The 12,165-nt window shown below is 35.5% G+C and overlaps 1 protein-coding gene across 2 annotated transcripts in view; it reads right to left on the reverse strand.

The window, feature by feature from the left end:
- The window catches only part of LOC145687918 (metabotropic glutamate receptor 8-like), a 1,213,247-nt gene that overhangs the window by 17,148 nt on the left and 1,183,934 nt on the right, over positions 1-12,165 (reverse strand). For both annotated transcript variants that reach the window (XM_081761477.1, XM_081761476.1), the window contains one exon: positions 2,193-2,497. In XM_081761477.1, coding sequence (XP_081617603.1) covers positions 2,193-2,497 — 305 coding nt within the window. The remainder of the gene's footprint in view (positions 1-2,192; positions 2,498-12,165) is intronic.

The raw sequence follows: 12,165 nt of genomic DNA on the forward strand, positions 1-12,165 counted from the left end.
TTTGTCTTTAATTGAGAGGTGAAACTAAAATAACTCAATACTGAACTCCTGTAATAACAATACATAGCAGAAGAAAACGAGTATTTTGTTTGAGAAATCGCACCTAGAGATTAAAGCATTGGTTTCCTAAAATGTAGGAAATATATATCATCCAACTAGGCTGTTGAAGTCTGCTTGAAGAAGAGCGTGATACCTGACTGAATTTCGTTTCTTAAAATAAATTATGAATTGGCCTTTCTATTGCACCATATTGCTAGAAAGAAACTGAATCTATCTTTAAGATAGACAACACTTCAATGAAGCCTATTTTATCCAACTCAAAGATACTATAGGTCACTGGAAATTGGGTAAATGTGTAATGACTTTCTAAGCCAGCTCTTCATGTACATAATTTATTTTCTGTTTCGTTATGGTTGCTATTTTCTAATGTAAACCATACATATTTAAACTACAATATCTGCACACTAAACTTTATTTAAGGGCGGACATTTGGTACTTACATGTGTAGTCTTTGGGAAAAGGGAACGAGTTCCAAATTCACAATTTTCAGTTATACACAGTTTCAAAGCATCGACATTGTGGTCAGTGTAGGAAGAGGAAGACTATAGAAGTAGGAGGGAAGAAAATGGTGACTCGTTTTTCTATACGACACTTCATAGGGAATTTTCGAATTTTTTACTGTCCCTAAAATAAGCAGTTTATTGAAGGGTGAAAAAAAGATAGAATTTCTAGGAAATACCTCTAATGATTTTATTTATATTTCCTAAACCCATATTTCACTACTAACTTTATAATACGGTAGAAGTCATTTTTCCAGGAAAAATTCGCAAGGGATAGTTTACTCTTGGAAGTTATTTGTTTTCGGGCAATTTTCTAAATAAATGATAACAATAATAGTAATTCCACTTATGCAGTTTTGTTCAAGTTTCCTTTAGTAATAACAACTGCATGAGATTATTTAAACCAGAAAGTCGTTTCAGGTTTGTGGTAACAAATTCCATCATTAGGTAGTGGGACACGTGAAAACGTCTTACAAGTTATTGCGAGTAAACAGTGTATGACAAAAAGATTTCAATGTGTCGAAGAAAAGTATGAAAAGTATGAAATGTGTTGAAACGTGACTAAACGGGCATCCCTACGTTGCTGAACCTTTCAATATTGGAAGCCCGGGATATCACTGGTGTGGGGAAACAAGTGAGCTCCTTGTGTGATGTGAGATCCTGGAGTCTCAAAGAACAATAGCAAATACAGCACAACGTTCCTTCGACTGAAAATTACATAATTGCGTAAGATTTACGCTGGTAAGGAAGCACAAGGCTCGCGATCATATGTTTCTCTTCTGACATATCACGGAAAGTAAGACAAACAGTTGATGGCTACACGAATGATGTTTCTCTGGAGACAGGTGGAAGTTTGTAGCGAATCTAGATGAGGCATGAGTGTGACTGTTGGAATGTAATAAGAGGACAATCTTTTGTTGTCTTCCTTGTTCCACAAGTCGTTCTGGCTGAGTACGTGAATGTGCTGACATTTTTCATGCAACATAATGTGTTACATTATGATTATTCGTGGTTGCTGTTATGATGGCAAACTTAGGCTACACAGAGTGGACACAAATGCTAAAAATCTATGCAACTTCGTACCAGACAGACATTATTTTGGATTCAATGTACTGCCACGGAATTCCATCCTTAAGTGGCAGTGTCTCATTTTGCGTTGTCATTAATCAGGAAATGGCGTCCAGTCATACAGTGAAGTTATGAATTCATTTCCTATATATCCCTGTCAAATCCCCATATCCATCCTCCATACAGTTTTGTGCGCTCCTTTTATTGAAAGAACCGTTGCATCATCGGCAGCCGCGCACACTTGACAGTCCTTTGAAAGTTTGTCAAGAGGAATGGAACATACGTGGTCCAACTTCCTTCCGGTAAAGTCCCTTTTGTGGAAACTAAGATATCGGGCAGTAACTAACAGACATGGCTTACACATCGAGCACAACTGCTGGTCGCATCGTGGTATTTCTTAAGCTGATAAGGGAGTGAAATTCGTTACCGATAACCTGATACTACTTTCTGTACATCTATGTATTTCTCTCTCTCTCTTCTCATATATATAGGTGTGTGGCTACGTTTTACACGAATACAGAACAATAATACCAAATCATTACTAGAAAAGAAACAATAACTTACCTTATAGTCGTTATTGGTTCCGAAATAAATTGGAACAAACGCAAGCCACACTATACAAGTGCTATACATTGTAAATCCAATGTATTTGGCCTCGTTAAAATTTTCTGGAATTTTTCTTGTTTTGAAGGCGTACAAGGTGCACAGTAATATTAGTACCATATTGTACACGAGCGACATCATGAGAGAGAATGTAGAAACGCCGCAAGTGAGTACAGCTGTCAATGGGTATGGATATATCTCTTTGATGTCTGGCTTATCAATGACTAGCCACGCTATGGCTCCAATAAGTTGGATTGAGACGATGCCTGGAAAAAAAGTAAACACAAAATTAGTCGGGAAGTAATGATTCATTTGTTATATAAAGTAAAATATACGAGAACTATTTTTTTTTCAACATCAGGTAAGCCACTAAAGGTGAACGAGGTGAGATGATGAGACGGAGATAAGACAAACTGTTCATTGAACACCACCCGCTTCTCTGTCACTCAATCGTTGTGTAATAACGAGCGTGAAAACACATCGAGTGCGACCGACAGCGTGCGCCAAGTGTGAACTACGTAATATAATTTGATTTCTTCAGGCGACTGCTTACATCAACATTGTCTGCTACTGCATATTCCTACCTTTGCTTACTCTTCGTGTACGTAAGTAAGTACTTCTTTAAAGTATCTGCAGCACTCGCGCACGCAACAACCACTCCTACGACGATGAATTGCGGACGTATTATGCCCTTTCACATGAAGAAATAGAATTACAGCACGTGGTTTACACTTGGCGAATGTTTTGGTTGCGGTAGATATATTTTCACGTTCGTTACTTCAGAATAAATAAATGACAATCTGTCTATCGGTATGAGATATGAATGACGGCCAATGAGCAATTTGTCCTGTCCTGGTTTCATATGTCACGTGGCCCGCTGGGGGCTCTCGATCGAAAAAGTGTAAAAAGCTTTTCCTGGCCAACCATTCTGAATGAGGTTTTACTGGGTTTCCCTCATGCACACCAGGAAAATGCCGGGGTGATACCTGACTTATAGATCACAGGTCGCTTCCTTCCTTCCCTTTTCCCGGGTAGCGTACTCGTCGAGGAACGTGATCCCTCATACGTGACAGGCTAAATGCCCACCGACGCCCAGAAATCTAAACATACTAAAAATCCTAAAATTATATCATGTGGTTCTTTTGGCCGTTTCCATTAGTGGGCCAACGGAGGTTGAAAAAATACCCTCGTACAAAGTGATAATTAAATTGTATCATTAACAGTTGTACTACAAGGAAACTACGAAAGTTTAATTTCATCCTATTTTCTTCCCCTTATTTAGAATACCTTAGAACTATAGTTTAAAGAGCACAGCATGACAGGTATGTTTGTGTTGGACAACATCGTGTCCGTGTTTTTCTCGGAATACTCCCGTTTCCTCCCATATTTTCATTCCACAAATTATTCCATCATTATTCACTTGCCTTAATCATCAGCTCCCTTAGCCTAACTGGCATAATCATCGGATGGTAAACTGAACGATCTCATTTTCTTTCATTTAGGAGGAAATTCAGATTTTGAACGGAATAGTGGAGATGTCATTTAAGTGTGAAATAAAGGACGAGCATTTCGAGATACACATTTTTGGTGGAAATATACTTTAAGAGTAACGTTTATGGTCAATATTTTCGTACTTTTTTTTCTGTTTCTCTCTCAATAACAGTAGGCATTGTTCAGAAGTTACAAAACTTTCTGGTTAAGTTTTTGGCACGTAAAAGTTCATTTCAGACCATATCATCACTCTGACGTTCAAATGTTTTATAATTTGTTTCTGCATTTTGTTGTAGCAAGAGGTGAACATGTGAAATGTAAACCTCGTTCATATTGACACTGACGCACACATTTCATTTCTTTCTTCTGCCTTTTGGTTGCTCATTACAAGAGCACTCTTCTTAGTGTGGAAATTTCAGACGGTGGAATGTTGGCTTTATCATGTGTCTGGGCTTTGTAATGAAAAATATACACCGTGCATGAATGTCTTTAACGATACTATGGTTTCCTGGTCTTTAGGATTCCAGTAATTACTTCAATTTCATGTATTTTAATTGATAATCCTTGCTTTTGTTTGTAAATTTCAAAATCATGAAGCGTTGAACTTAAGGTTTCGCTCTTTTGCTTTTGAATCAACATTTTTTTCTGACTGTAAACGAGAAAGATCATAAATAAGCTATTGTTCTACAGAAATAATTTCGCAAAGTCAGTAAAGTATATTGAGATTAATGCTGTGTCTGTTAGTGAATTCTTACGAGGCTCTTATTAAAGAGTGTATTTCATTATGTTTTTCTCTCCCATCACTTTTTTTTTTTGTTATTTTTCGTCTATTATTTGATTTTTCTAAAGAGATGTCAAGTACAAGGAATTTTATCGTCCGTAATCGTCATAAGTTAACCTATCTTAGGGAAGCTTGGCGCACACTCCTTTAACTTCACATTTAACATCAAACTAACGTTTCAGAGTTTTATTCCATGTATTATCTCTAATTGTTGTTCAAAATAGCAATTAGTGATTTTTTTTTTTTACTTACGAGCAACGATAAGAGTCAAGAACCTATGGTGATCGTTAGAAAAAATCGAATTACAAATTTTAATGAATTTACACGTTTAATAGTTCTCACATACTGGAAAAGTGTTTTTTTTTTTTAAATATTAATATTAGTTCATTCATTCGTCCTGATGTATACTAGCCTAGAAGCCATGCTTTTCGATGTATCGATGCCACATTTTAAATTTAAGGCTTTTATTTGATTCTCTAAAGGAGATTTTCTAATTAATATTCTTTCTACCCCTAAAAATAAGAGTAGTTTACTGAATAATTAAGATAAACAATAAAGTTATTTCTCGAAATCTGCTCTAACAATTTTATTTACTTTCCATAAGTTCAAATTTCATTATCAACCCTATATTATTGTCTAGTGTGGAGAAGAATGGGAAAGTAACTGGTTGCTACACTGGCTAAGAAGGAACTCTATCATGAGGGATGTTTTAAAGGATATGGAGGCAGGAAAGAGAGGGAGAGGATGAAGGAGGCTACAATTAATGAACAATATCGAAACAGATAAATCGTACATGAAGACGAAGAGGGAAGCGGAAAACCGTGGAACATTGAGGCTTCTCAGTTGCAGCAGATGATCTGCCAATAATGGGAGAAAACCTATTATTATTATTATTATTATTATTATTATTATTATTATTATTATTATTATTATTATTATTATTATTATTATTATTATTATTATTATTATTATATGTCGTTCATCTAAAAAAAAATCCAGAAGAGCAAGTTTACGCTTGCCTAACTTGAATGGCAGTTTCTTCGTTCGATTTTTTTTTAAGAGACAATTTTCTTTATATTTCATAAATAAAGGTTCAATTAAAAAAAACACAATATAGTATAACCATTTTCCATTAAGAAAATCAACAATGAATAGTTTATTCTTGGAATTATTTTCTCCCAGCAATTTTCTCAAAAATGACAACCAAATTTGTTCACATTTCATAAATAAGCGTATCATTATCAAACGTACAGTATGGTATAAATATTTTTCTTTTGTTTTGTTTTAAAATATCACAAGATGTAGTTTACTCGTAGGGTAAGGTTTCTTCGATAAAAAGTTTTCTGAAGACGCCTATTATTAGTTTGTTTACATTTTGTAAATAAAATTGTCCGTAATACCTACAGTATGATTATGATTCAGCTTAAGAAGTGAGACCGAGGAAGTTTAGTGCGGTTGCCCGTACCTTTTAGCTGATCATTTATTTGCAAAAATTAAATGAAGTCCAGACACCATCTTTGATGGACAATAACGCAGAACCAAAAATTTGCATAAGAACATAGGGGTATATAGCCAGTGAATTTTTAAAGGGGGGAACAGGAACTTGGTCTTAACACTTTAAAAGCAAGCCTGAATTACTTTTTTTTTTTTCAGAAAACAAAGACACTAATACCTTACCATGTATTTAAACAAATGATACATGTGTGTGTGTATGTTGCAGTGGAACGCCTGGACCAATTCTAACCAAACATAGTATATAATTGCAATCTCGAAACAAATACTAAGGAGTAAGGCACTCCTAGCGCCCCTAGTAATGGTTGTGAAGGTGGTTACGTCTTTACAGCAGCCCCTAACATATTAGGCAACATTTCAAAACTTATGATCAATGTTGGTTGCCTACACATCTGGGACAAAACTTTCATCCTTCTTTGAAACGCCGCAAATGCGACACCATGAACGTTGTCACAGTGTTGTAAAAGGCTTGTCGGTAATTTGCAACGGTAACTAAACGTGTATAATGTAAAGATTCGATTAGTAGAAAAATGCAATTTGCAATATATATATATATATATATATATATATATATATATATATAATGTGGGTGTGGGTGTGTGTGCATAAATATAAAGTATTACAAGATCTACAAAGTAAGAATTAAAATAAGGTAAAAGAACCTGAAAAGTAAATGTCACAAGGAGAAAAAAGAAAACTTCAAAATCAGGAGAGAAGTTCAGACAATGAAAGAGTTATAAATACCAAGATAGACAGGGCTGAAAGGTGGGGAAAAGAGAGAAGTGTATGATGAAGAAAAAAGTGTAAAGAAAAGAATGAATGTATGAATGAGTAAATATGCAAAGAAGATATGTGTAAATGTAATGTATGTGTGAAGAAACTCCTACTCGACCCCGTTCATCTATACAGCACAGCGGAAACGCGATGTGCACTCGAAGCCTGTCACTGACGAGCCACCAAAACTTTCATTGAAATGCGTATCCTATGCAAAAGGAAGGGTTTAAATACTTTTCATGAAACCATTGTTGAGAAGAAGGAGGGAGTGGCATGTAAAATAATCGAAAACAAGCGGTATTTGCGTCCAAATCATTGTTCTCTGGGTCGCTGAGAAGAATAATGACACTCACGATGCCGTTTAAGTCCAAGTTCAGTTCCCATTGGAGTAAATGAGAAAACGGGTGAAAATAGAACGTCCAAAATCAATGCTATCTGTTGTCTATTACCGCATCGCGGGAAAACTACTGACACATTTGATACGGATTTCCGAACATAGTCATACTACATACCTCAAGGCGGATTATTACTATGTCATTTTGATTAAAGGGCGTCTCCTAATGGGTACGGAGATACAACTATGTATTATTATTATTATTCTTATTCTTATTCTTATTTTCTTGTGCTATCTTATTGCGACATCCATGAGGAGTGAACGTGAAATTAGAGCCACAGCTTGTAGGAAATGTACCAATGAAATACTTACAAGGAAACACAAATTGTTTAAGGGGGTCTATTTGTTTGAGTTTTTCGTTTATATAGCTATAAATAGCAAGGAAAGAAGAAACAAACTAGAGGGAAAAAATGAAATCAAACCCAGACACCATTATGGAATAGTATGGTAATACATTTGCAGCTGTGTTAGTAAACCAATTAGGCAAATGAGGCTAACAAAGTGGATGATTAATTTCAAGTGTTGACCTGGTTTAAAAATATTTGCTTCTCTCATATTCTATTATGAACATACTTCATTTACTACACTCATTAAACAAGTTTAATAAATACAAAACAGGAGAACCTCATTTGGAATTGCCAGAAAGTCGTTTCTGTGTGTAGGGAGGGAGGAAGGAGCAAGTTCCATTTGCCTCCCCGTGGCTATATCTCTAAAAAAATATTTAATATATATGCTAAGCAATTCAAAGTCTATTTAAGCAAATTAAAATTCGGTGGGGATAGGCCTGTAGATCACGCACTGTTTTTGTGACTCATTTTCTTTAGAGAAAAAAATAAATAAAGGACGAAAATTGGTCTCCTTATTGCTAATTTATATTTTTTTTTATATTATACACTTTAATTTAAAAGTATTTTTATTTTTTATGTACGTTTTAGCTTATTAGGATTACTGAATTGGTCCTTGTGAGATGGTAATGTTAATCTGCATGATACTTCACAGGATAACCTTTGAACGAAAGTGGATTTTTTTTTAATTCTGTCTTCTCCAGTAGGTAAGTAGAGAGATTATCTCGGCCGAGCCAATCCGTTAATATCTTCACGGGTAACGGTAACTATAACGGTGGCCATAAATGTTCCAATTCATTCATAAATGTATGTTTCGAGTAACTGTAATATGCAACCCTCATAACATTCAAGTTATGGGTTGCATAAACACCTAGGCAAAAACTTTGTGTATATATATATTGTTAATCCTTACTATAAACGCAGCCTGATCCTTTTATGAATATACGTTTCGTTTGATCCATTTTACTGTCTTTAGTAGAGTTTAACCCCTTGACATGCGTAGTCGAGCCTGCGTTTTTCCCTACCACTACGTACCTCTCGTACTTAGTCAAACCTAAAATTTTTTTACCACTACGTACGGGCCCGTACATAACTGGCTTCAACGGCTGAAGGGGAAATATTCTTGCATGGTAATGTCCACGAAAACGTACGAATGATTCTGGTCGGGGAGGACCGAAGTCCACGTGTTGCTGTGACATCATTAGAGCACAGGACCTTGGCAAGCAATGAGCAAAGCACGAACGTTGTGACATCTGTTGTTGAGAGCCAGAATCCCTACGGTTTATGAGACTTGTTTTTGTTCGTGTGTACCTTGTATCACAAAAGCAGTAGAATATGAAGAAAGAGGAGAGTCATAGTTCATCAGATTATGTTCCAATGAGTCCAATGCTTTAACTACTAGTCTACAAGAGACCCAAATGTTAATTGTAATAATTTTGAAACAATTATGATATTAGCAACCAATGGGGTTGATGATTTGTTTGCACTGTTTGTTGCCTAATGCTCTCCGTTTAGCATGGTCGTGAGGTTCTGCACTCTATCTACAGGGCTGAGACTCAAGGGGTTAATCTTAGTTTTATCTTTAAATCATTCTGCCGGCTCTAATTAGGGAAAAGCGCAACAATCCACTCAGAAATAGATGAAAGCGCTATTCGTCACAGCTACACAAGTTTCATAAAACAAATAAAAAACAATACTCAACACCATTATACGTAGCTAGAATGAGTCATCGGGTTATATTTATGAACAATAAATATGAATGTAACTGACCTATCATTCTGATACTCGTCAGTTGTTACAAAGAATAACTGACTGTATTCACTGGGAAAAAGCTATGTGGCGTAAATGTAGGTTACGTGAGAATTTCCTGTAGTTTTTGGACTTAACATACAATCCTATGTGGGCATCTTGCTGCAAACGTATAAATGAATACGTATGTTTTATACGTAGTTTTCGTATAAGTGTTCTGTATATATGTACTTCAGTACGAACGAAAGAGCTCTATATAGGCTGTCAGGATCTCATATACAGATGGACGCACGTAACATATGTAACATACGTATACGTATGCAATATACTGAAGACTGTTAGATATCAGGCATCCAGCAGAAGCGTGATGTAACATCTAACTGGGAAAAGGGCAGTGCGTATGTAGCATATGGATAATGTAGTCTCTTTACATATCTCCCGTAGTAAACATACGGATTTCGTATATTTCTACAATATACCACTGCCCGGATAACGGATTTTTCTCAGTGCAGAGGTTGTGATATTAAATTCCTAAAATAAGAATAATTGATTTAAAATGCTTAGGTCAGTGAAACAATACGATTATTCCGATACGAACGTATAATCTCTGTGAGAGAAAACTAATTCATTGTCAAATTCTAAGCTACTCTACTACTTTGAGTTTTAATAAGTTGTCAAATATAAATATTGAGTACGGCATTTAATCCGAATAATTTCAGAAAATTATACTACATGATGCTTAATTTTCTTTCTGACAAATCTTCTTAATTGTGACGGAATTAATTTCAAGTTAGATGTATGCTTTTCTGACTGACATTAACCACAAAATCTTACGCGAGTTTAGAGTGATTTTGTTCCCGGTTCTTGTACGCTTTGCTCCACAACGATCATCCACTTAGGGGATCCGCAATTAAAAATAAACCAGAAATGAATTAGAGGCAGGAAGATCGGATCGGAAGCTTTAAAATAATTCAAGAGTCTCTCTCTCTCTTTCTTTCTCTTTCTCTCTCTCTCTCCATCTCTCTATCTACCTCTCCTACTTTTCATCTCATTCTCGTGGCAATACATCATCCATCTGAACGTTGTGGTCTTAATCACATTTGAAAGCTTGGGGGGATCTCGGTTGAAAACGAAAACAACGGATTAGGGAAGGCCAATGAAGCGGATTTTAAACTGTTCCCAACAATAGCATGCGTTTAAGTTTACATCTACAGTGTCAATAATTGGATGAATGGAGATGAGCCAGGAAATTATTTTATAATTCTGATCTAGGGATCAAAAGAAACAAAAGTTATGTATAACAAAAATAAGTATCAAGTTTTTTTTTGTTTGTTTGTCTTAATTCGATGAAACACAATAGAATTAAGACTAGCATAAGTACTAACCCTCGTTCAAATTAATACATAAATTATAATTTAATTTAATTTTAAGTGAATTAGTATTATAGCGCTGAAACTTGATTTAACATGAATGAATACGGAAGTGAAGGTTAAATACTTCAAATAAGCTAATTGATTACCACAAAATGCAAAGAATATTTCATTTAATACTATATTATCAAGTTTAGGAGCCCAGCGGCTTAATGGTAGTGTGCTTACCTATGACGCGTAGGAGTCCAAATTCGATCCCAGCTTTCGTAAAATGGGTTATGTAATGGACAAACACTGTGTGCGTGGGTTTCCTCGCTCTTTTCCCGTTAGCTTCAACTTTCATTATTTCACCATTACCATACATATCTCATTGTCGCCATTTTTCTTCCTTAACCTCGGTGCATAATCGTGGAATGTTAACCTTGAATATTGAACCTTTAAGCATATATTCATTATAGGTATAAACTGCATTACAATATAGGTAATTAAACATTTCGTCAGTTACTTTCTTATTCCTCAAATTGGTGCTTAACCGCTTGAGCACCTCTATGTACGTCCGTACACAGTCGAGCCTGCATTCTCTCTTACCACTACGAACGGCCCTATAGCTCGTCCAGAGTTAAGTCTGTACTGTGGTTGCTTATGGGCTTTTACTTCTGCGTACTTAACCCCTTAAGCAGAACATATTTCCCTACTGTAGTTTATCTTAAAGAATGTTAAATATTTACCGACGATACAAAAATCATTTTCGTAACTTCTCTTTTTCTTATAAAGTATTTAATTAGCTATTGATGCCTAGTTTTTGTTTTCTTAAACTCGAAGGGGGAAGACACGATAAGCGTAACGGCTGCTAAAACGTTGCCGGTGCATTTTCACGTGACTAAAACTGTCTGATCAAAGATACTGTTGCCAACGGACGAGAAATTTCACCGTAGTGTCAACCTACATTCGTGCGCTCATTAGTATTGTCACTTCCACTGATTTCAAGTACGAAAAAAAAGGTGGCTAAAAAGGAATAAAAGTACGGCCACAAAGAATTGAATGAAATCTTTCTGATTTTTAGAAAAAGTAAAATTTTACTTCCATCTCCTTTTCTTTCTTTTTTTTTCTATCTCAACCAAAGAAAAATATTTTAATCAGAAAAGGAAAGAGAGCGGAAATGTTGTTTCAGCTTAACGCTAGATTCGAACACCTTCTGTCCCCACCGAGAATCGAACCCAGGACCCTTTGATTACAAGGCGGCGAGCGTAACCACTCATCCACGGGGGCACTCTGAACAAAAAGGCAGTAATAATTTCAGGGATAGTCTGCAGGATGTTTTTTCAAGTACTTCAGTTTTAATAGGTCTATTATTATTATTATTAATTATTATTATTATTATTATTATTATTATCATTTAACCAAGCTACAGTCATAATCCATATCTTTCCATAACTATTAACTTATTTGTATTAAATATAAACGCTAAGTGTAAAACTTCTTAGGCCCAAAACTGATTATTGAAGTGTTTCTCGAAACA

This window comes from Thermobia domestica, chromosome 6 (genome assembly GCF_964235325.1).
Source record: "Thermobia domestica chromosome 6, izTheDome1.hap1.1, whole genome shotgun sequence".
Classification (NCBI taxonomy): domain Eukaryota; kingdom Metazoa; phylum Arthropoda; class Insecta; order Zygentoma; family Lepismatidae; genus Thermobia; species Thermobia domestica.